Raw genomic sequence first — 26,539 nt, 5'->3', positions numbered from 1 at the left:
CTGACGTACAGTCTGCTAATCATTCACACACAACCTACTTGTTCCACAAAGGTCCTTATAAGGACTGGTAAGGTATAGGGTACTACAGTACATAGGGTTGAGTTAGGTACAGTCTGCTATTCCTTAAGGACTGTTATAGGTCCACAATACATAGGGTTGAAGTGCACTACTGCTGACCGCTGCCCTATACTGCAGCAGTCCTTTATCAGTATAGGGACTGACGTACAGTCTGCTAATCAGTCACAACCTACTTGTTCCACAAAGGTCCTTATAAGGACTGGTAAGGTATAGGGTACTACAGTACATAGGGTTGAGTGAGGTACAGTCTGCTATTCCTTAAGGACTGGTATAGGTCCACAATACATAAGGTTGAGGTGCACTACTGCTGACCGCTGCCCTATACTGCAGCAGTCCTTTATCAGTATAGGGACTGAGAGTTTTGTCACAGGGTCATTTAAAAAATGACAGGCAGAGGAAGAGGCAGGCCCTTCCGTAGGGGTGGTAGGGGTAGGGCAGGAGCAACAGGCTTGAGCCAAAGTGGGAAGTTGCAGAAGGTGCATTCTGTACTTTAAAGGACGCACCAGACTTGGTTGAGTGGCTCACTCAGCCTTAGGCCGCGTACACACGGGCGGACTGTCTGACGGACTTGGTCCGCTGAAACGTGTTTCAGCGGACAATCCATTCGTGTGTGGGCTTCAGCTGACTTTTTCAGCGGACAGTCTGGCGGACTAAGTCTTTCGGAATTTCCGTAATATTGTCCGTCCAAACTTGGTTTCAGCGGACAGTCCGCTCCTGAGTAGGCAAGTTGGACGGACTAAGTATGGCGCATGCTCAGAAAGGATTTACACGGCCGAAGGTTGCATTGCAGTGTATTGGACGTCGAATTTCTAGTCCCGTCGTACGTGCCGTACATGTCAGCGGACTGTCTGTTCGTCGTGTGTGGTCAAGTCCGTTCATTCAAAAGTAGGACGGACTGTCTGTCGGATTGTCTGATGGACTTAGTTGGACGGATAGTCCGCTCGTGTGTACGCGGCCTCACTCTTCTGCACCCTCCTCATCCTCTCGATCTGCACCCTCTTCTTCACTCTCTGCTATGTGCACCCCCCGGTGTTGCTGCCTACTCCGAGATCTCTACTTATAGCGTTGGGGAAGGTGACGTCGATGATGATGTGTCTAGTGATGTCACGTGGGTGCCCACAAGAGAGGAAGAGGAGGGGAGTTCAGTGGGAGATATGGACCAGCAGATAGGGAGGAGAAGCAGGAATAACTTACATTGCACAGGAGGGAAAAAGCAGACTGCAAATGTATCAGGAGCGAGTCATCGACCATGTACACATCTGGCGCTCCCAGGACACCGGCACATGGCTCCGCAGTGTGGGCTTTTTTAACGTGTCCGCTGCTGACAATAGCGTTGCCATCTGCAATCTTTGCAGTCAACGCATTAGTCGCAGTAAGCCCAACACTCACCTAGGGACGACCGCCTTAAGAAGGCACATGAGCAGCCATCACCGAGCCCAGTGGGAGCAATGGAACACACAAAGCCACACTCCAGGCTCTCACCGTCCAGCCTCGTCTTCTCCTTCTCCTCTCTGCTCACAATTGTCCTCCACTCCACCTTCCATCACGCCAAGCTCACGTTTTTCTGCAAAAAGGCAGGCTTCCGTGGGCCTAATGTTCGAGCGTAAAAAAATGATGACGCCGGATAACCCTCTTGCCCAACGGTTGACGGCTGGCTTGTCAGAACTGATAGCCCGCCAACTACTGCGATATAAACTGGTGGACTCAGAGGCCTTTTGAAAATTTGTGGCCATTGGAACACCACAATGGAAGGTCCCTGGAAGGAAGTATTTCTCAGAGAAGGGCATCCCAGAGCTATATGGCCATGTTCAGCGGCAAGTGAATGTATCTCTGGCACACAGTGTCGGTGCCAAGATACATCTGACCACAGACACGTGGTCTAGCAAACACGGACAGGGAAGGTATATCACTTTTACTGCCCACTGGGTGAACCTTCTGACGGCCGTCAAGCATGTAACCCGTGGCATCCGTGTAGATTTGGTTTTACCGCCACGGATTGCATGCAGGCCTGGCTCTTCTTCTCCTCCTCCTCCTACTCCATTCTCCTCCCTCTCCTCCTCGGCTGACTCCTCCTTTTCCGCTGCTAGCGTCTCTTCCGCTGCGCCGCCCAAGCTCCCCAGAACCTATTCGACATGCCAGGTGAGACGTTGCATTGCCGTGCTGCGTCTGTTGTGCCTGGAAGCCAAGAGCCACAGTGGCCCAGCACGCCTTTCAGCTTTGCGTTCACAGGCAGATCAGTGGCTAACACCGCTCAATTTGACAGTTGGTAAAGTGGTGTGTGACAACGGTGCCAATCTGCTTAGCACATTGAAACAGGGCAAAATCACGCACGTGCCATGCATGGCACACGTCTTAAACTTGGTCATGCAGCGATTCATTGTCAAATACCCTGGGGTCCAGGACATCTTGCGGCAGGCAAGGAAAATCTCGGCCCATTTCAGAAGATCTTACACGGCCATGGCTCACCTTGCTGACATTCAGCGGTGACACAATCTGCCGGTCAGATGTCTTATTTGCGATTGCCCGACGCGATGGAACTCAACCTTCTATATGCTCCAGCAGAAACGTGCAGGTAATGTCTACCTGTATGAACTCTGCGGCAGAACGGGTTCTGGGGAGCTGGGGTTTTTTTACCGCGCCAGTGGCTGCTCATGCGCGATGCAGGCAGACTTCTGCGGCCATTTGATGAGATCACCAAACTGGTCAGTCGCAGCCAAGGCGCCATCAGTGACATGGTACCTTATGCCTTCTTTATGGAGCGTGCATTACGGCGTGTCATTGATCAAGCTGTGGAGGAGCAGGAGCGGGAAGATGAGGAAGTCGCAATGCCCAGGGGGGGCTACTCTATCTGAGACAAGTCAAAAACAGGAGTCTGAAGAGGAGTCAGAGGAGGATGGTGCCGGGGCGGATGAGGAGGAGCAAGAAGAGCATGCTTTAAACCTTTCTGGGACCCCTGTTGTTGTGTGTGGATGAGGAGAGGAGAATGAAGAAGACGACATTATCCTGGATGATGAGCAGGAGCCAGGCCACCACACCGCTTCCACTTTAGTGCAAATGGGGGCCTTCATGCTCCAGTGTTTTATAGGGACCCCCGTATAAAAAGCATAAGGGTCAAGGACCAGTACTGGGTGGCAACGTACTTAGACCCCCGGTACAAACACAAAATGGCGGAAATGCTACCGCCGTCACAGAGGGCTGTCAGAATGCAGCACTTCCAGGCCTTGCTTCGAGAAATGCTGCATTCTGCTTTTGCGTGCGCTGGCAGAGGAGCACATCCCACTCCCAGAGAAGGAGTTGCGGGTACCAATCGAACAGCGCCTGCAAGAAGAGGCCGGTTTGAAGATGTGTTGGTGACTTCGGATATGAGGTAATTCTTTCAGCCGACCCATCGACAGGTGACATCCAGATCCAGCATCAGGGAACGCCTAGACCGTCAGGTGTCCGACTACATCGGGTTAACGGCCGATGTGGACGCTCTGAGGAGTGATGAACCCCTGGACTACTGGGTGGGCAGGCTTGACCTCTGGCCAGAGCTTGCCCAATTTGCAATCGAACTGTTGGCTTGCCCCTCGTCCAGTGTCTTGTCCGAAAGGACGTTCAGTGCAGCAGGGGGGATTGTGACTGATAAGCGTACTCGCCTAGCTCACGACAGTGTTAACTGCCTCACATTTCTAAAAATGAATGAGGCATGGATCTCGGAGGAATTCAACACATGTGACCAGTAGACCATGTATATGTCTATAAACAATTTTTTTAATCGAGCACACAGACCTTCTTTCTTCATTTGGCTCACTTCCTTGTCCAAAAAAAGCACACCGTACTATATGCCCATACCCTCCTGTTTGAAGAGGTTGAGCGGTGTCATATTTCTACTGGGGCTGCTTATTATGAGGGGCTCCCACCATCCCTGTGCTGTGCTGACTTCCTCCTGGGGCTGCTTATTATGAGGGGCTCCCACCATCCCTGTGATGTGCCGACTTCCTCCTGGGGCTGTACCTCTGCTGTGCATATTATGAGGGGCTCCCATCATCCATGTGCTATGCTTATTATGAGGGGCTCCCACCATCCCTGTGCTGTGCTGACTTCCTCCTGAGGCTGCTTATTATGAGGGGCTCCCACCATCCCTGTGCTGTGCTGACTTCCTCCTGGGGCTGCTTATTATGAGGGGCTCCCACCATCCCTGTGCTATGCTGACATCCTCCTGGGGCTGCTTATTAGGAGGGGCTCCCACCATCCTTGTGCTGTGCTGACTTCCTCCTGGGGCTGTACCTCTGCTGTGCATATTATAAGGGGCTCCCACCATCCCTGTGCTATGCTCATTATGAGGGGCTCCCACCATCCCTGTGCTATGCTCATTATGAGGGGCTACCACCATCCCTGTGCTATGCTCATTATGAGGGGCTCCCACCATCCCTGTGCTATGCTGACTTCCTCCTGGGGCTGCTTAAGGTGCAGGTGTCAGTGCTGTATATCACGCTGCTGATGTCAGTACTCTCTATCACGGTGCTGCTGTCAGTGCTGTATATCACGGTGCTGGTGTTAGTGCTTTATGTCACACTGCTGATGTCAGTGCTCTCTATCACGGTGCTGTTGTCAGATCACTCTATCACGGTGCAGGTGTCATTGCTGTATGTCACCCTGCTGATGTCAGTGCTCTCTATCATGGTGCTGGTGTCAGATGACTCTATCACGGTGCAGGTGTCATTGCTGTATGTCACGCTGCTGGTGATCATCTCCTGCACCCTCTTCTTTGCCTAACCTGACCTTCCCTCTCCTCCATTGCCTTCATGCGCTCCACAGTCCTGAATTGTCACAACAATTTCCCATGTAAAAAAAGAATGCTTGTAGTTGTCGATCCCAGATTCACCTCATACATGTGTTATGTCATTGGCCATGTGGTGGGACTATGTTTGCACAGCTATTAATTATTTTGTGGCTGCAAATTTGACCTGTAGGTTTGCAAAGTTCGCCTCCCATTGAAGTCAATGGGGCCCACCATGAACGTTCCGGTTTGTCAACTATCGGCCGGGTTCGCGGTCCGCGTTCGCGAAGCGTCCCGTTGGAAGTTCATCCATCACTACTCCTTAACGCCATTATGTTAATAAATGTCCTAGACCTGGCTCACATCCATGTGCCCTCTCCCTCTGGTGCTTCCTGAAGAAAAGCACCACAGTTCACCTACATGGCTTCCCATGAGACACATTCACATCTATGCTCTCTTCAGCCGTAGCATACCTGAAAAGGGTCAGGGACTCCTCCCTCAACGCAAAAAGGTCCCTTTTGGTTTAACACACTTTAATGGAGAGGCAGCAGAAAAGCATGCAATGCGCCCCTGCAGCAACCCGTGTCCTCCAAGCTGACCTACAACAAACTGGCAAAAAGAAAATGCAAATCGCAGCAAAATCACATGCGTAAAAATCTAAAACATACAGCAATCATAGCTCAGGCTGTGCAGTACACGCCCCACACTATATAAGCCCGCCAACGCGGAAGCCTTGTGTATTGTGTTGACGTCTGTCATGTCTCTCCTCGCTACCGGCGCTGTGATTGGCCAAGCATGTGGGGTCACAGTGCATGCTTGGCCAATCATGAGCCAGCAATGCACTGTGATGGCGCAGTGCATTGTGGGCCATGAGCGCCACACGAATTTGATGCGAACGGCCCATAACGTTTGGTATTCGCCAAACGTGTTAACAGCCGATGTTGGAGTCGAACGTATGTTCGAGTCGAACATCAAGCTTATCCCTGCTCCACATTATTTGGGGTAATCTCTAAGGCCGCGTACACACGCGGGGACTGTTCGCCCAACTTTGTCCGTCAAACAGTTTCGGCAAACAGTCCGCTCAAAATTAGCATGGACGGACATGGCCACACACGACGAACGAACAGTTTGCTGAAACCGTGCGCGATGACGTGAACGGCACGTACGACGGGACGGAAAATACGACGTCCTATACACTGCATTATAACTTTCGGCGTGAAAATCCTTTCTGAGCATGCGCGCAACTTTGTTTGACGAACAAGCCTACACACGAGCGGACTGTTCGCTGAAACAAGGTTTCAGCGGATAGTTTTACGGAATTTCCGAAAAACCTTGTTCGTCAAACTGTCCGCTGAAACTGTCCGCTGAAAGCCCACACACGAGCGGACTGTCCGCCCAAACACTGTTCAGCGGACAAAGTTGGGCGAACAGTCCGCCCGTGTGTACGCGGCCTAACATTTCTTTTCTGTACAATAGTAAGTTTAAATAAATTAGATTGTTACCCTTTTCGCACAGATATCATTCATTCTTAATTTCATGGTTTGTTTCATATAGATAAAAGGTTTTTAATCACTTATTTTATGTATAGGTAAGTATTTAAGTGAGGTAGGCAAATTAGCCATAACACATTTCATTGTGAAAAATTGTCTAGGCCAGTGATGGCGAACCTTGGCACCCCAGATGTTTTGGAACTACATTTCCCATGATTCTCAAATACACTTCAGAGTGCATGAGCATCATGGGAAATGTAGTTCCAAAACATCTGGGGTGCCAAGGTTCGCCATCACTGGTCTAGGCCATGGCCATGGGAGGCAAATGACAAGATTAAGCCTCTTTGCCATTTACTCCATCCAATGGCACAATGAAGGGATGGAAAACTACAACTTGAGGTGGGGAGGTTAGCAGTGGCAGCCTGATCCAAAGAAAATTATTTTTTTAAACGATCAATTCATAAACTGTTACCACATCATGATGAATCAATAACAAAAGATAGCTGATTTTCTTGACTCTTATTTGGTGAATGTGTTACTCTTTTTTGTTATATTATAATATTATAACTCTGTATGCATTAGCTTGTAAAGTTCATTTCACAAACATTTCTATCTTTAAATGATCTGAGAAAAAGTAGAGCAAAGTGCTTATGTGTCTGCAAATAGTCCCCTGCCCCCTTTATACTCACCTTATCTGCACTCCCTTTCAGCTTCTTACTCATCTGGGACTTTTATATATGGAGGATAATGTAAAATATAATGGTGGCTGAGCCTAGCAACCAATCCAATGGCCATATCAAACATTGGAGGGGAACAATTTTTTAATCTATATTCGCCATTAGATGCCCATTTTAATGAAAAGGTAAAATCTCTTTTTTAGTGGTGAAATTAAGTAACATCTGAATCTCCTGCAGGTCAAGTGAAGGGTACATTTATGCTTGACATTAGCCTTGGATCCTTCATTCACCATCTCCTTTCCGCCTCCAATTACTTCCAAAAAATAATCGTATTAAAAATGCAAGAGAAATGTATCATGGAACTGACCAAATGGCTACATGACCGTACAGGAGCATATGATTGGACACACGCATCAGGAGCTGCAGCTGAGTTAGAAGGAACCAGGTACCTGTTCCCTTAATGATTCTTTAGCTTTTAAGTTGCAGAGGATTGTTTCCGTACAAGCAAATACAATTGTTTTGTTTTTGTGTATATTTAATGCATTGGGTTGTTTAATAAACAAACATTTTTTTCATTGTTTTAGTCAGGTAAATTTGAAATATTGGATTTGAAAATTTCAAATCTATATTTTCAGCTGGCAGATAGAGCTATTGGCTTCCACTAATGTTTTATTCAGGCTGCCTGCTATGCTGGAAAAAGTCTGTTCACAGAGTTTAAAGAAGTCCAGTCAAATCTTATCTAAACTTAAACCTGCTCCCATCCCCATTCCATGCCCTATACTTACTGCCCCTTAAAACAGTGGTCCCCAAACTGCAGCCCTTTTCTTGCCTTTATCTGGCTCTTGGGGTACTATTTCTCCCACTGACATTAAAGGGGTTGTAAAGTCAGAAGTTTTTTTTAGCTTAATGCATTCTATGCATTATGTTAAATAGCTTCTCGTTCAAAAGTTTTTATTTTATATTAAAATAAATTACATGTACAGAATATAAGACAAATTATTTGATACCAGAAATAAAAAGTAGACATATTGAAGTACGGATGATACAAAGCAAAGAAGAATTTCAAGATATTCTCGTGGTAATGACAATAAATGGCCTTATATATTTTAGAATTTGAAAACATTCTGATAGCTGAGTTTTAAACATTTTAATCCCAAGAAAATATAAATATGTCTAAAAGAAAATATATGATTTTAAAGTTTTGACCATAACTTCTAAAGTATGTTTATAGTAAGTATTATATAGTAGGGGAAGAACATAAAAGGTATATAGGAGGGGAAGAGGATGGAATAATTCTCCGGAGGAGGTTTTATATATCAGCTAATGTTGTAATTCTATAAAAAATCTTAATCACCATAACAACCAAAACTCAGTTATCAATATTATCTAACGTATAATATTTAATCCAGGGTTTCCATATGATATCAAACTTTGTCATCTTTTTTTTATCTATAGCGTCCATTTTACCATGGATGAAAGATTGATTCATTCTACGTTTGGTTTCTGCAATATTCACCACATCTGTTTTCCACGCATTGGCTATAGTCTGCTTTGCGGCTATCAGGAGTGTAAGAACTCATTTGAATTGTTTCTGATTGAGAAAGGCTGGTTTTAAATTAAGGAGGGCTATAATTGGGTCTGGAAAAATTGGACGATCAAAAAATTTTGTAATTATCAGAAAGATCTTTTTCCAAAATGATTGTACAATTGAGCAATGCCACCAGGTATGTATATAGGTACCTTTTTCTGGACAGCCACGAAAGCAGAGGCCAGTGTTGTCTGTTGAGAATTTGGTGATTCTCGCAGGAACCAAATACCAGCGTGTGAGAACTTTATATCATAAATACATAAAACATGAAACAAAAACTAAAAAGTCCACTTTTTATGTATAGCAGCGCATGCACATTTTTTCAGAATATGCGTAAGAGTTCAGTTCAGTGTTCAGAAGATAGGGTGCTTTATTCAGTCGACTTGCGTTTGTGATTAAAACACAGCTTCCACCATACAGATCACCACTTGTGGTACCAAGGCCGACCCCCTATGGGAATGCACTCACCAAACGTATGAAACCAATAAGCCTTCAGAATGCCATTGCAGCTCTCTCCTTTTACCACCAGTTATCTCCTTTGTGGGAAACGGCTTTCACATATAGGAAACAAAAATGCCCAGACATAGCATAATACTGTATAACAATATTTATTATGTAAAAGCAAAATCCATATATGCGTACCAAATAAAAAACTGTTTAAGCGTTTAAAAATACTGTGCTTTATTCCGCTGTGTTGAATCCGTCCGAGGAGAACCGACCGTTTACAACGTGCACCTAAAAAATATGTGCTTCCGTATTTCCTCGGATCGTTGGAACGCAGGGATTGAGGCGCACTTGTCACTTCCGGTATAGTTACGCTCTGACGTGTTTCGTCATTTCCGACTTCATCTGAGGGCGTAGCTGTAGATACCGGAAGTGTTCTTTTATTACCATCATTAACCAATCAAAACTCGATGCAACATGATCTGCGGGGCACCCCACCAATCGTCAGCCACCCATAGGACTTAACTATACCTCAGGTAGCCACGAACGGTGCAGACCCATCGCAGAATGCAGTAATCTGTAGACTCATCTGCATCGTGTCTAGAACAATATGCATAAAATACAATGTTACAATAATAAATACACACTGCATAAAACACCGAATCACAAATCGATCGTGATCAAGGATAATTGAGAACTGTTAATAAAGGTACAATAAGTTACCGTATACAGTTATCCATGTACCATTATATATTTATCCCCATACAGATACAATCCGAACGGTTAATATAATAGATCATCTTATGCGGGAACAAAAGACCATTCCCCAATCACTATTAAAATTCTCAACTGATTGTTACGCAAATATAAATATATTCTTATGTGTAAAACTTTAGGGCAAACATGAATCAAATTAGGTAGATCGATATTTTCGCGGTACCATACACGTCCGATCCGCACGAACGGATCCGATTTCGTTTTTTTTTTTTTTTTTTCCACTAATATTATTTCTTTATTTCAAAAGAAAAATTATGACACTTACTACTGATGATTGATCATCTAGAAGCTTAAGGATCCAATGTACGTTGCGAAAATATATGTACACAAAATTATATATATTTTAAAAATCTATATATATGTTTAAAAGATGTATACTTTTAGAAAAGATATCTTTAAAAATTACACAAACAACTATGTCAGAGATCTGTATATATTAGGCTTGACCAAAAAATATAATAAATTATATATATCTGAAAATTATAAAAGATGTGTATATTAAAAAATGTATCTATTAAAAAATATATATATATAAAAAAATCTCTACATATATATATATAGTGTGTAAACAACAGGCACCGACCGTGCATGGAGTTACTAATAAATATGGTCTTTATAGCTTGTTTTAAAATTAATTAGTACTAAAATGAAATGAGATAAAATGCGACTTCAATGTATGATTTTAAGTATCACTTATAAAACAATTAATGTCAAGTTCTATGTTTAAGCCTTTTGGACTGAGAGTATCTGTGGAATATATCCAATGAGTTTCACGTTTGGATAATTCACGTACTAAATTCATACCCCTCCAGTGTGGTTTAACTTGTTCAAGTCCCCAAAATAGAAGGCCGGTAGCATCCCTATTATGTTTCAGCTTAAAATGCAATGAAACATTGTGATCCTTATATCCAATTTTTATATTGTATATGTGCTCTGCTATTCTGACTCTTAGTTTCCTTTTGGTTCTGCCGATATATAATAAACCACATGGGCACATTAATGCATATACAACATGTGTACTATTACAAGTAATAAACTGCTTAATCGGGAAACTACGATTATTGGACGGTGAGCTAAAATTGTCCAGGGATCTAATTGGTTTTGCTACCTCACGACACGCCTTACATTTACGGCAAGCGAAAAAAACGTTTCTGTCCCAAAAAGTGGGAGGAGGTTTTGGAGGGTCAATGACTTTTTTTTACGATTTTATCGCCAAAATTTGGAGCCTTTCTGTATAAAAACTGGGGTTGATCGGGTAATACGGAATGCATTTTTTTATCTAATAACAGAACATGCCAATGTCGTTTGAAAATAGTTTCTACTTCTTTATACTGTGAGTGAAAGTTGGAAATAAAACCCCATTCTTTGTCAAATTTCCCCTTTGTAATACTCTCACCATCTGCACACGATTCTTCTTTTCTTTTATCAACCAAACAAAGTGCTCTGGGCATATTACCGACTTCCTGAATCACTTTCTGTAATTCCTGATAGTCGTACCCCTTTAAGGAAAACCTTTCAGCCAAGACATTGGCCTGCTTGATATAATTCTCAAACACTTCCGGTATCTACAGCTACGCCCTCAGATGAAGTCGGAAATGACGAAACGCGTCAGCACGTAACTATACCGGAAGTGACAAGTGCGCCTCAATCCCTGCGTTCCAACGATCCGAGGAAATACGGAAGCACATATTTTTTAGGTGCACGTTGTAAACGGTCGGTTCTCCTCGGACGGATTCAACACAGCGGAATAAGGCACAGTATTTTTAAACGCTTAAACAGTTTTTTACTTGGTACGCATATATGGATTTTGCTTTTACATAATAAATATTGTTATACAGTATTATGCTATGTCTGGGCATTTTTGTTTCCTATATGTGAAAGCCATTTCCCACAAAGGAGATAACTGGTGGTAAAAGGAGAGAGCTGCAATGGCATTCTGAAGGCTTATTGGTTTCATACGTTTGGTGAGTGCATTCCCATAGGGGGTCGGCCTTGGTACCACAAGTGGTGATCTGTATGGTGGAAGCTGTGTTTTAATCACAAACGCAAGTCGACTGACTAAAGCACCCTATCTTCTGAACACTGAACTAAACTCTTACGCATATTCTGAAAAAATGTGCATGCGCTGCTATACATAAAAAGTGGACTTTTTAGTTTTTGTTTCATGTTTTATGTATTTATGATATATTCTTGTTTTTTAAAGCAGCAGCTGTTTGAAAGATGACACATTGAGTTAATATTGTAGTTAAACACCCAGGCGCAGAGCAGTGTGCTATAGGGGTCGGCGAGAATTAGTGTTTTTAGCACAACTTTTTACATTGTTTTACTATTTTCTCTGCTGCTATGGATGTTATACAATTTTTAAGGAATAGGAGCATTGACATACAGTCTTTGTTCACTAGTTTAGAGCCAATAAGCACGGTAACCAATTATAATGGAGCAATGTCTGCACTGGGTAATATATTGGAAAAACAGGTACGAACCTGGTGGGATATTTGTATCCTTGAACAATATGCTAAAGAAAATATAATTTTAAGGAGTTTAAGGTGGGATGTAGCCCCACAGGATGGTCTAGTAGATATAGACTCCAATCAGGAGTGGCTAGACTTTTTTAACGGTGTTGGTTTTAAATTGCAACAGCTGGTTTTACAGCGTAAAAAGCGCAAAATTATAAATATTGAAAACAAAATTAGGGACTTACATGAACAATTAGAACCAATTAAAGATTCTCAGGAAATTAAGGATTTTAATGATAGAGTACAAAAGAGATTAGAAAAGGTAGACAGAGATACACAAAAAAAGAAAATAAAAAAAATATTATAGGGATTTGAATGATTTTAAGATAAATGTAATATACGCTTGGCAGCAACAAACTGATGGCTCTGACCGTGGATGTGAGGGAGTGGATTTGCCACCCCCTCTTCCACGACCAGGTAACCAGGCCAGCAGAGTAGGATTAATTAATTCACAAACTATTGTGAGGGACGGGAATGTTCGGAATGATTCATTTTTGAACTCTCCTGCTCATTCCTCTACGCCGTTTAAACAAACAAAGAAAAAGGCTAAGGGAAAAAGAGGTGAAACTAACCAACGTTTTTTTGAAAATCCTCCTGGGGCAGCACCCCCGGTATCTAATTATGGACCACATGGTGATACCCCATACGGATCCTACAATGTCCCCGTTTATAATAGATTCCAACCGCTTCAAACACATAATCAGGGAAACTTTCCCCCACAGCGCCCTTTTTTAGGGAGAGGGAGAGGGAGTCACTGGAGGGGTCGTGGGTTCCATCCGCACAGGGGAAAACCACCATACCATCAGTACACATACAACCATCAAAGTGGGATGGAATATTTAAGACCCCCGACTTATCCCCCCCAGAAAGAGGACCCAATGCTAAACAGCAGGGGTCCACCTATGCGAAAGGAAGGAAATCTAGGGGTTGCAGGGCTGGTCACAGGGTCCAACAAAAGAAGGAGGGAGTCAGAGTAGAAGGTATCTTTAATCTAACACAAGTAGACTTGTCTCATAAGGAACGAAATATTTTAAATTTAGGCTTGAAATGTGGTATGAAAAAACCGATGAATAAATTTAATGTATTTGTGGACGTACACAAATACATTCGTAAATTAAACATAAAAAAGCATTTTATAGGGAGCCAACCACGGGTAGGACCACCGGTTGCGTACCGTATATGAATAAACCAATTAATAGTGGTTTAAAAAATAAATCCCTTTTTAATCCCTCTAATTTACCTAATCACCACGTAGAGGTCTTTAAAGGTCTGGTCTTGAATGACCTGGAAAAGTTAAAACCAATTAAATTACCGCAACATCGTCATATAAGCGATGGCATTGAGATGTTGGAAAAACGGAAGGATATTATTATTCGTCCAGCGGATAAAGGGGGGGGTGTTGTTATTCTCACCAAAGAATTCTACCATAATCAGATCACAGAGATGTTATCTGATGATCTAACATATGCAAAGTTAGATTCTGATCCAACAAGAGCTTATCAAAACCAGTTGGAAAATTTGGTTAGGTCTGCAGTAGGGAAGAAAGTTCTCACTAATAAGGAAGAAAAATATCTTCTTCCTGTGAGTAATAGGATACCTACATTATACACCCTGCCCAAAATACACAAAAATCCGATAAATCCACCAGCTAAGCCTATAGTAAATAGTATTGGCTCAGTGTCATCAAGACTGGGTCAATATTTAGACACGTTTTTACAAAAAAGCGTGGTGAGTACGAGATCATATTTGAGGGACACAAAAAGTTTTTTTAATTTTTTACATAAAGTAGATTTGAAAGATAGAGGTGAAGTTTTAATGGTGACATCGGATGTAGCATCACTTTACTCAGTAATACAGCACGATGATGCTCTTTTAGCATTGAATTGGGCACTGAGTAAAAGGGAAGATCTTCCACATAGTCAAAAAATATTTTTAAGGAATGTATTAGATTTTTGTCTAGGGCACAATTATTTTTGGTACGATGGAGTGTTTTATTTGCAGAAAAGAGGGGTTGCAATGGGAGCAAAATTTGCACCCAGTATTGCCAATCTATTCATGGCGGAATGGGAGGACAAAGTAATTTTCAATGACCCTCCGTCAGAATTAATCTTTTACAAAAGATTCATCGATGATTTGTTTTTAATTTGGGAGGGGAATGTTGAGCAATTAAATGTATTTATTAATAAGTTGAACAACAATAACCGTAACATTAGTTTGTCCTCAGAATGGAATAGGAATGAGATAAATTTTCTGGATGTAACAATCTACAGAAAAGGGGATAAATTGGAAACTAAAGTATTTTTTAAAAATACAGATCGTAATAGCTATCTACCCATTTCCAGTGGCCACCACCCCCAGTGGCTACGCAACATACCAAAAGGACAAATAACTCGCGTACGGAGGAATTGCTCAGAATTTGAGAATTATATCAAGCAGGCCAATGTCTTGGCTGAAAGGTTTTCCTTAAAGGGGTACGACTATCAGGAATTACAGAAAGTGATTCAGGAAGTCGGTAATATGCCCAGAGCACTTTGTTTGGTTGATAAAAGAAAAGAAGAATCGTGTGCAGATGGTGAGAGTATTACAAAGGGGAAATTTGACAAAGAATGGGGTTTTATTTCCAACTTTCACTCACAGTATAAAGAAGTAGAAACTATTTTCAAACGACATTGGCATGTTCTGTTATTAGATAAAAAAAATGCATTCCGTATTACCCGATCAACCCCAGTTTTTATACAGAAAGGCTCCAAATTTTGGCGATAAAATCGTAAAAAAAGTCATTGACCCTCCAAAACCTCCTCCCACTTTTTGGGACAGAAACGTTTTTTTCGCTTGCCGTAAATGTAAGGCGTGTCGTGAGGTAGCAAAACCAATTAGATCCCTGGACAATTTTAGCTCACCGTCCAATAATCGTAGTTTCCCGATTAAGCAGTTTATTACTTGTAATAGTACACATGTTGTATATGCATTAATGTGCCCATGTGGTTTATTATATATCGGCAGAACCAAAAGGAAACTAAGAGTCAGAATAGCAGAGCACATATACAATATAAAAATTGGATATAAGGATCACAATGTTTCATTGCATTTTAAGCTGAAACATAATAGGGATGCTACCGGCCTTCTATTTTGGGGACTTGAACAAGTTAAACCACACTGGAGGGGTATGAATTTAGTACGTGAATTATCCAAACGTGAAACTCATTGGATATATTCCACAGATACTCTCAGTCCAAAAGGCTTAAACATAGAACTTGACATTAATTGTTTTATAAGTGATACTTAAAATCATACATTGAAGTCGCATTTTATCTCATTTCATTTTAGTACTAATTAATTTTAAAACAAGCTATAAAGACCATATTTATTAGTAACTCCATGCACGGTCGGTGCCTGTTGTTTACACACTATATATATATATGTAGAGATTTTTTTATATATATATATTTTTTAATAGATACATTTTTTAATATACACATCTTTTATAATTTTCAGATATATATAATTTATTATATTTTTTGGTCAAGCCTAATATATACAGATCTCTGACATAGTTGTTTGTGTAATTTTTAAAGATATCTTTTCTAAAAGTATACATCTTTTAAACATATATATAGATTTTTAAAATATATATAATTTTGTGTACATATATTTTCGCAACGTACATTGGATCCTTAAGCTTCTAGATGATCAATCATCAGTAGTAAGTGTCATAATTTTTCTTTTGAAATAAAGAAATAATATTAGTGGAAAAAAAAAAAAAAAAAACGAAATCGGATCCGTTCGTGCGGATCGGACGTGTATGGTACCGCGAAAATATCGATCTACCTAATTTGATTCATGTTTGCCCTAAAGTTTTACACATAAGAATATATTTATATTTGCGTAACAATCAGTTGAGAATTTTAATAGTGATTGGGGAATGGTCTTCGGTTCCCGCATAAGATGATCTATTATATTAACCGTTCGGATTGTATCTGTATGGGGATAAATATATAATGGTACATGGATAACTGTATACGGTAACTTATTGTACCTTTATTAACAGTTCTCAATTATCCTTGATCACGATCGATTTGTGATTCGGTGTTTTATGCAGTGTGTATTTATTATTGTAACATTGTATTTTATGCATATTGTTCTAGACACGATGCAGATGAGTCTACAGATTACTGCATTCTGCGATGGGTCTGCACCGTTCGTGGCTACCTGAGGTATAGTTAAGTCCTATGGGTGGCTGACGATTGGTGGGGTGCCCCGCAGATCATGTTGCATCGAGTTTTGATTGGTTAATGATGGTAATAAAAGAACACTTCCGGTATCTACAGCTACGCCCTCAGATGAAGTCGGAAATGACGAAACGCGTCAGCGCGTAACTATACCGGAAGTGACAAGTGCGCCTCAATCCCTGCGTTCCAACGATCCGAGGAAATACGGAAGCACATATTTTTTAGGTGCACGTTGTAAACGGTCGGTTCTCCTCGGACGGATTCAACACAGCGGAATAAGGCACAGTATTTTTAAACGCTTAAACAGTTTTTTACTTGGTACGCATATATGGATTTTGCTTTTACATAATAAATATTGTTATACAGTATTATGCTATGTCTGGGCATTTTTGTTTCCTATATGTGAAAGCCGTTTCCCACAAAGGAGATAACTGGTGGTAAAAGGAGAGAGCTGCAATGGCATTCTGAAGGCTTATTGGTTTCATACGTTTGGTGAGTGCATTCCCATAGGGGGTCGGCCTTGGTACCACAAGTGGTGATCTGTATGGTGGAAGCTGTGTTTTAATCACAAACACAAGTCGACTGAATAAAGCACCCTATCTTCTGAACACTGAACTGAACTCTTACGCATATTCTGAAAAAATGTGCATGCGCTGCTATACATAAAAAGTGGACTTTTTAGTTTTTGTTTCATGTTTTATGTATTTATGATATATTCTTGTTTTTTAAAGCAGCAGCTGTTTGAAAGATGACACATTGAGTTAATATTGTAGTTAAACACCCAGGAGCGCAGAGCAGTGTGCTATAGGGGTCGGCGAGAATTAGTGTTTTTAGCACAACTTTTTACAGTGTGAGAACTTTATATGATGATTCAGATGCCAATATATTTATAGAGGAAGATTTTGTGAAAGACCGTATGTTGGACCAAGACCTAGAATCGATCATACAATCCAAATCTTTTTAGTTAAATAGCTTCTGTGCATAGTTCCCAACTGTTCCTGATTTGGAGGGACTGTCCCTGATTTGGAACAATGTCCCTCTGTCCCTCATTCCTCCTCATTTGTCCTTCATTTTGGTCTGATCTATATAGATGTATATGAAATTCACTTTTCATCTTTCAAAAAGTGTTTCCCAGTGCTAAACCTTTCACCCAAATTCTAAATTGCTGCATTTGTACATTTTAAAAGTCAATATAAAGGAATAGTAGTAGTAAAAAAAATTTTGTGGATTTAATTAACTTTTTTGGGGGTTAATTCTCCTTTAAGGGGGTGTAGCAGGGGGAGTATCCTATGCCTACATACATTTGTTAGTAGGTGTCCCTCATTTCCATCTCGAAATGTTGGGAGGTATGTCTGTGTGTAGCAGCCACCCCAGAACCCCCCAATTACTTACTTGAGCCTCATCTCTCTGCAGCGATGTCCAAAATTGGCTGAGACATAGCAGCGGCGCCATTGGCGCCTGCTGTTGTCAATAAAAGTCACTTAGCCAATCAGGAGAGAGAGGGGCCGGGGGCCTAACCGGGGCTCTGTGTCTAAATGGTCACAGGGAGCTGGGGCTTGGCCCAGGTGCCCCCATAGCAAGCTGCTTGCTGTGGGGGCACACAACAGGAAGGAGGGGTCAGGAACACTGAAGAGAGACCTGAGAAGAGGAGGATCCAGGCTGCTCTGTGCAAAACCCTTTTTCAGAGGCGGTAAGTATAACATGTTGTTATTTTTAGAGAAAACAATTAGACTTTATCACTTTAACAATGGGCCATAATTCCTGTCAATGACACCAACAGTGGGGCACTATTCGTCCCATTGACAGCAAGGATGGAACCAGGGCCATAGATAAATTTTTTTCCGGGGGGCTCAGGTCTTTCAAACGTAAAGGCATCATTTACACTTTTATGTTGTGGGAGATACGTACGGTAAAAACATATGACAGCAGAGTGGGACCATGAGGCTTTGCAATGCAGTGCAGCAAAAATGATCCCCATTCAACTGAACAGAACGCAATGCACGCAGTTGTGGTGTGATAGTGTACTCATTAGTACAGTGAGCTCCCCCTAAGCTCCCTAGTTTTTTTTATTCTGTCAGCCCACTGGGTTGAATTAAAAAAAACTTACTGTGTGAACCAGGCTTTGAATCTCATTCATATTCTAAATGGCCATGGAATGGCAAATATACCATGAATACCTACAGCCAGAATCCAAGATGTTCCAATTTTTGTCAGCTACTCTGCACAATGGGCTGAAAAGAACCACTGCTGTTAACATATATCTGCACATGAAGTGGGCCCCATGTTTAAGCTCCAGGGGACAAAGCAAAACATTGGGGTGTGACCTGGCAGGGACCCAGGCTGATCATCACTACTACTGCATTACCATAGGACTCCGTGGATGTTCGGCAACAGGGATTTTTTTCTCTCTGCCCTTCAGTGACTACAGGAGCTGGGATGAGCTCCATCCATTGCTGGCACTCCTGCTGCACATTCAGTATCATCTACATTACTCAAATTGATTGAGCCTGATCCACACATTAACAAACCATGGGTCACAGTCAGGGCTGGTGCAAGGATTTTTGACACCCTAGGCCGGTGATGGCGAACCTCGGCACCCCAGATGTTTTCAAACTACATTTCCCATGATGCTCATGCACTCCTCAGTGTGGTTAAGCATCATGGGAAATGTAGTTCCAAAACATCTAGGGTGCCAAGGTTCGCCATCACTGCCCTAGGCTAAACCTCATTTTGCCGCCCCCCTTGGCTCCACCCATGACTCCACCACTTTTGCCCTGCCCATGTATACCCAACCTTTTTAATGAAGCTCCCATCAAATGCACCCATCAATGCAGCCTCACCAGCACCCATCAATGCAGCCTAGCAGTGCCCATCAATGCAGCCTCACCAGTGTCCATCAATTCTGCCTCACCAGTGTCCATCAATACACCCTCCCAGTGCCCATCAATGTAGCCTCACCAGTGTCCATCAATGCATGCTACCAGTGCCCATCAATGTAGCCTCACCAGTGTCCATCAATGCACTCTACCAGTGCTCATCAATGCAGTCTCATCAGTACTCATCAATGCAGAATACCAGTGCCCATCAATGCAGTCTACCAAGGAGGGAGGGGAGACTGGGGGGCAGGAGCAGCATTGGCTCTTTTCAGCCCATCACTCAGGTGTACAGGCTGAGCAGAGATTGGAACATCTGAGATCCCAGGTGCAGGTATGTGCAGTATACTTGCTGCACCATGGTCATGTAGGAAGAATGAATGGGACCCAAGACTGGATTTTAGCTAACCTTACTGTGCAAAGTGAGCAGGTGCAAAGGGGCAACATATTGTGGTAGGCAGTAAATTTAGTGATTTATTTAAACCTTAAAAAACTGTGTCCTGGGGCGTCTCCTGGCACCGGAGGAAGATGGCAGCATAGTCAGAGCGCTCCGCCATCCAGGACTCCTATTAAGCTACCATTAGCGGGAAGAATCCTCCTATCACCCTGAGAGAATGACCGAGAGAAGCTTGTCAACCTCCCGGTCGGCGCAGGACCTGTCCACGCAGCTCAGCCGCAATATCCCGGCGATGTTCCGCTCTCAAACGGCGGACGTGCAGGCCGCATCTCAGACCGTGGAGCGCAGTACACCAGCTACCCCAGCTACGCCAGCAGACATCCAGGGAGCCTCCGCGGCAGCAGGTATGCACAGTACACATGCCTCTCCCCCTTTAAGCTTGGCAGACTTACACCTAGTGGCCACAGACATTAAAAATACTCTTTTTACGGCTATATCTGATCTCAGATCAGACATTAGAGCAGTGACTTCTAGAGTGGAACATGTAGAGGCCACAGCCATAACACATGGAGCAGCCATACAGCAAGTGCAGCAGGTCTCCAGTGTACATGCTCAACATCTCATGGACATGCATAGGCACATGGAAGACCTGGATAACAGGGGGCGCAGGCGTAACCTGCGTGTGAGAGGCATTCCGGAATCGGTGGAGGGACCCCAATGCAAGCTGCCATTTGAGCTATCTTTAACACCCTATTAGGCAGACCTCCAGATGCGCCAGTGGAGATGGAGTGGTGCCACAGAGCGCTGAGGCCAAGGGGTAGGGATACGGACCCCCCCAGAGATGCAGTGTGCTGCTTAGTGAGCTTCACTCAAAAAGAAGAAATATTGAGGTTCGCACGTAGCCATGACAGCCTGGAATACGAAGGGGCACGCATACAGTTGTTCTAAGACTTGTCAGCCATTATGCTGCAACACAGATGGGATCTCCGGCCCTTGCTGCAAGCCCTGCATGATAGACGCATTCCCTACAGGTGGAAATTTCCCTTTTGCTTACAAGCCACGGCAGGAAATCGCACAGCTCATCTGAGAGTCCCAGCCGACCTAAGACCCTTCTGCGATACTCTGGGCATCCCATTAGTGGAGGTCCCGGATTGGTACAGTGCCTTTTTGCAACCAGAACCATGGATACCCACACAGCCTGACTCCACACCAAGGTCGCATAGGCAACGGCAGAGACAAAGAAGAAACTCTACCGCCTCACCACAAAGAAATCATGGTGACATGGAAATGGAAGACAGTCCACGAGAATCCCCATCATCAGTACGACGCAGAACTGATCATTAATCGTGTAAATGGGTGGGTCAGTAGATTTATGCCACTCCTTTGCTATTACCCTGATCACTGAAATTTGACTGTACATCTAGTCATCCACAAGGGCTATATGGGTTGCCACATGCCTGGGAGACCAAAGTGGGATAGAGACTATGTAGCAGCACCGAATATCCTTAGACTGAGATCACTGTGGAAGCCGATCATAAGGTATTACCCCCAGGCTTGGGGATGAGACTGGTACCATTATGGCTCAGTTGGCAGGGCATCTACGATACTTTTTGAACTATAAGGGCAGGCTTGTCTCCTGGCTATCAGGACAGACTACACAAAAGCTGAGGGAAGCGTCCCCATACTTGTAGGGAGTGACACTTGCACCTGCAACAGACAGAGAACTAGTAGCAGCGATCGCTCTTTCTAATTGCCAGGGAGTGCTTCCAACAGATGAAAGGGGGGCATTGCAGTGCTTCCCCGGCTGGGCTCATGGGTCAGCCTGCCAATGCAATTTCACATGCCCTACACAGACCTCCTTGCAGCCCTGGCACCCGGCTGTTATATCGTGCGCTGGCGTATATGAACTATGACTCATCCAGAGATCATTAGCAGTCTCCGTGAATAACAGACAAAACCAACATGCCCATGCTTGTTGATCAGGGTGAATGTCCAGGTTATATCGTTAGGCCGTTTATGTTTTAGTGTGTTCACGGTTAACGATTCAGGTTACTTTGTTAAAGGTTTAATATGTAGTGATCCCCCCATCTCTACACACACTCACCCTCGGGGATCACTGGGCATTGCTTACTAAGTATTGCCCGGGCCCCCCGAAAACCGACCCAATCAGCTCTGAAGTGGGGGGACCCTATTAAGGGTTGAAGTGTCTTATGACACAAATCTGCCCTTTAAATAAACAGCTTGTTGATTCGCAGGCTCGCAAGCTCCAATGAGGCACATAACGTTACAGGCTCCCCAGAGGCCATGGACACTGAATTTAGGCTTTCATAAATGGATTCCTGGTTACATGGTTTGTTATATGTTAAATCTTTAATAATGGCCTCATTTACGGTTAGAGTATGGAAAATTGATGCATTTTATTCCGTAGTGGTAGTTTTTTTTTTTGTTAGGTGAAAGGCGAGAAATTGAACTACCGGAGTCTGGTGGGAGGGCCCAATTGGGTTAAACAGTCTACAGCAACCCTGGCCCCACAGGAAGGAGGTACTTCCCATCCTATTCAGGCCATATAGGGAGCTCCATGCATGGTGATAGCTTCTTGACTCTCTCTAGTGTTAGGCTTCGTTCCCACCTCAAGGAGGCAGGTTTCCCCCTTGAAGACATCGGGAAAAGTTTACCTTGCTTCACTTACCCCTGTCACGGTGAGAATAGGTGGGTTAGCAGGCCTATACCTATCCCTGGTTATTACAACCTTTGGCCTATTCCTAGGGCACACACCTCATATCAGTCGGTGGCTCCGGTGGCAGCTGGAACCCCCCTCTGACCGCTCTCAGGCAGAGGTCCCCCTCCTTCCTGCAGGGGATCTAATCCCCTTCGTTCCTCTAGATTGCATACCCTAACTTTCCCATACCCCCCCCCCCCCCCCCCGGATTTATCTCTTTATTTGAATTTTTTTTTTTTTTTTTTTGCCTGAGCCATATATTTTTGCTTTTCAGATCTACCCTCTATGTCTCGCTGCTTAAGGGATTGGGCAGGGCAGTAACACAGCTTGGTTACGAGACCACTGGGCTTTGCTTACGTATTCTTCCTGCATCTGACAATGTCGTAAATAACGCATACCTCAGCTCCTCTAACACTCAAAGTTCTCTCTTTGAATGCGAAGGGGCTCAATGTACCGGAAAAACGGAGTAGCGTTTTGGCAGAAGCTCATCTGCATAGAGCCCAAATTATCTTTTTACAATAAACCCATTTTAAGACTGGATCAGTCCCCTGGTTATCGGACAGATGCTTTCCGACAGTATTCCATGCGACCTGCTCTGATTCCAAAACTAAGGGAGTCTCCATCTTAGTAGCTAAGTCCCTGATTGACCAGCTGGCTGACCCTGAGGGCAGGTATCTCTTCCTGAAGGGCACCTGGAAAGCCAAAACAGTGACACTGGCCCAACACTAATAGAGTACCCTTTCTGAAAAACACTCTCTTGAAGCTGGCAACTTTCCAGGCAGGCCTCCTGATACTAGGGGGAGACTTCAACCTAGTGCTAGACCCTTTACTAGATACTTCTACTGGCACCTCCACGCTTCCTTACTCGGCTTTACGACAAGTGAAACTTCAAATAGCATCTCTTGCGCTCCATGATATGTGGCGTACGCTTCACCCCAGTGAGAAGGACTACACCTTCTTTTCACACCCGCATAACCGCTATTCGCGGTTGGACTATTTATTCATACAACAGACTGACCTATCCCACCTCGTTAACGCTTCAATAGAAGTCATGATCCAATTACTCTGACTTTACAATTCCCACAAAGAGAGAGACAAACCAGGATGTGGAGGCTGGATGCGTCCACCTTGGCAGACACTGGGGACTCGGAGCGCATTAAACAGGCCATACGGGATTTCTTTGACATGAATGATATGCTGGATGTGACTCCCATGGTGCACATAAGTGTGTAATTCGGGGGCCACCTTCTAGCGATTGGAGCCAGGAAAAAAAGGGAGCATCAAGCGTTGATAAAGGTCCTTACCGGAAAAAATTACCAAGTTAGAAATGCAGCACAAACGAACTGGAGCCACTCAGGTGGCACAGGAGTTGTCTGATATACGGGTGCTATTGGTGGAGGAACTTTTTAGAAGGGCACGAAAACGCCATATGCTTTCGCAGAAATTATTCTACGAACAAGGTAATAAGCCTTGGAAGTTACTGGCGCGGTGCTTACAGAAACGCACTTTAGCCTCTACTGTCCATCATGTGACGGACCGTGTGGGACGCTCTTTTACAAAAAACGAGGACATTGTGCAGCAATTCCTTCAATACTATAGTGAACTATATAGTCTTGAGTCTTGAGGGTGTAATTCGTAACCTCGCGGAGGACAGGGTGCGCTCGACCCTGATCCAGGAGTTCCTGGATAAATACAGCCCAAAGGCATTGTCGGGCCGACGATCGCACTGGCCTGGAGGCCCCCCTGTCCTCCGAGGAGTGGGAAGCTGCCCTGAAATCTATGAAGCCGGGCAAAAGCCCGGGTCCGGATGGCTTCACAGTACAATATTATAAAAATTATGCTGACCTGCTGGCTCCACGGTTCCTTAAAGCTTTTAACACGCTAGCCAAGGCCCCCAACCCTCCAGATACGCTTCTAGAAGCATACATAACAGTACTCCCCAAATAAAACAAGGACCCTACAGATGTGAAGAACTATTGGCCAATTTTGCTCTTAAACGTAGATGTCAAGTTGTTTGCGAAAATTATAGTAACTCGCCTAGCATATTATGTTCCAGCATGGGTAGGGAAGGACCAAGTAGGCTTTGTCCGGGGGATGGAAGCAAGGGACAAAACTATTAAGGCTTTAAACCTTCACCACTGGCTGACTTCCACCCAAGAAGAAGGACTCTTTTTAGCAATGGATGCGGAGAAGGCTTTCGACAGGGTGGCCTGGGATTACTTGCATGCAGTGCTAAGGGCCCTGGGCTTGGGAAACACCATGTGCTCCTTTATTGGGGTGTTGTACTCGAATCCCAGGGCCAGAGTCAAGGTCAATGGCCACCTGTCGGACGCCTTCCTGATCCATAATGGTAACAGGCAGGGTTGCCCTCTTTCACCCCTCCTGTACATTCTCACCCTGGAACCCCTCTTGCGTTGCATTAGAAATAACCCGAACATAAAGGGTATCACAGTCCGCCACAAGGATTACAAGATTGCGGCCTTCGCGGACGACATCTTGCTCTTCCTTACATCCCCATTAATGTCCCTACCAAATCTGATGCCAATACTAGAACAATTTAAACGCATATCCAATCTCAAAATAAACTACTCCAAATTGTTTGCGCTGAACGTCTCGCTGCCAAATTGCCTTGCACAGCAATGCCAAGTGAATTTTCCCTTTAAACGGAAGTCTGATGCGATCACATATCTTGGTATACAACTGCCTGGAAAGCTTAGTTCCCTCTATGAACTAAAGAATATAAAACAAGAACTGCAGAGGTGGGATGTCCCGACTCTATCGTGGTTTGGGCGGGCAGCTGCCCTCAAGATGACAGTCCTCCCACAAATTCTATATAAAATGCAAACTCTCCCAATACGCCTGCCACCAACCTTCTTTGCAGCTTTTAAAAAGGAGTGTAGGTCTTTCCTCTGGGGCTCCAAGCAAGCTCGTATCGGATGGGCAAACCTAGTTTTACCCTAAGCAAAGGGGGGAATTGGCCTACCAGACCTAAAGCGTTACTACTGGGCAGTACACATGGCCCGGGTAGTTGACTGGAAGATTCACACACGCTACAAAGACTGGGTAGAGCTTGAACGACTTGTCGCAGGCTACGACTTGCGAGCACATCCCTGGAGTAACAAGCAGCCCAGTGGGCTCCAACTTCATACACACCCACTCATTGGGGAGAACCTTCAGGAATTTACCAGGGCCTGCAAAGCGCTAGCGCTTTCAAACACGGAGTGCCCGATCACCCCTATTAGGGGAAACCCTGACTTTCCCCCGGGGATATCCACCAGCTTTCTAGCACAGGAATAGCCGTATACAGAGATGTTAGCGAAACAGTTTTTCCGGAGAGGCAAATTCATGAGTCATCACAACTTAGCCACGTTGTCCAACACAAAGTCGTTCCCGTACTGGTCCTACATGCAGTTAAAGCACTTTTCAGATGACCCGGGGAGGAGACCTGGGTACCTGACAAAGCCCACGGTGTTTGAAGCCCTGTGTTCAAGTACGACTCCCCAGAACCTTGTGATCTCAATTCTGTATGCATCCATGATTGACACACAACATTCTGGCTTGCGCTCAGATCAGGCTTTCTGGGGATCCGTGCTGAACCAGGAGGTCACAGATGAGGAGTGGGATCGCATACATTTATACATTCACAAAGGGTCCCTCAACGTAAACACACAGGAAAATGGTTATAAAATAAAAATGAGATGGTATAAAACTCCGGATTTGCTCCATAGAATCTTTCCGACTGTGTCAAACCAATGTTGGAGATGTGGTAAGGAGCCCGGCACCCTCCTACACATATGGTGGGAATGCCCTTTAATTCAGCCTTATGAGTACACGAGGTAACTACTGGCATTTCGTCCCTATCTTTGGAATTCTCACCAGCCCAATATTTACTACATCTATCTAAAATTCCCCCAAAGAAGTACTTTAAGTCCCTGGCGATGCATATGATCAATGCCACGAGGCTCTGTATTCCGGTACATTGGAGATCT

At 43.9% G+C, this 26,539-nt stretch overlaps 1 protein-coding gene across 1 annotated transcript in view; it reads left to right on the top strand.

Moving 5' to 3' along the window:
- LOC143934382 (indolethylamine N-methyltransferase-like) overlaps positions 1-26,539 on the top strand; it is a 101,934-nt gene that overhangs the window by 13,374 nt on the left and 62,021 nt on the right. Inside the window, exon 2 of the mRNA XM_077457951.1 lies at positions 7,245-7,452. Within this exon, the coding sequence (XP_077314077.1) occupies positions 7,245-7,452 (208 nt within the window). The remainder of the gene's footprint in view (positions 1-7,244; positions 7,453-26,539) is intronic.

The sequence above is a fragment of the Lithobates pipiens genome, unplaced genomic scaffold, assembly GCF_037356315.1.
Source record: "Lithobates pipiens isolate NorthernLeopardFrog02 unplaced genomic scaffold, aLitPip1_a1.2 Scaffold_27, whole genome shotgun sequence".
Taxonomy (NCBI): Eukaryota; Metazoa; Chordata; class Amphibia; order Anura; family Ranidae; genus Lithobates; species Lithobates pipiens.
Note: the sequence above shows the minus strand (reverse complement) of the source record. Positions and strands in the feature narration are given on the sequence as shown.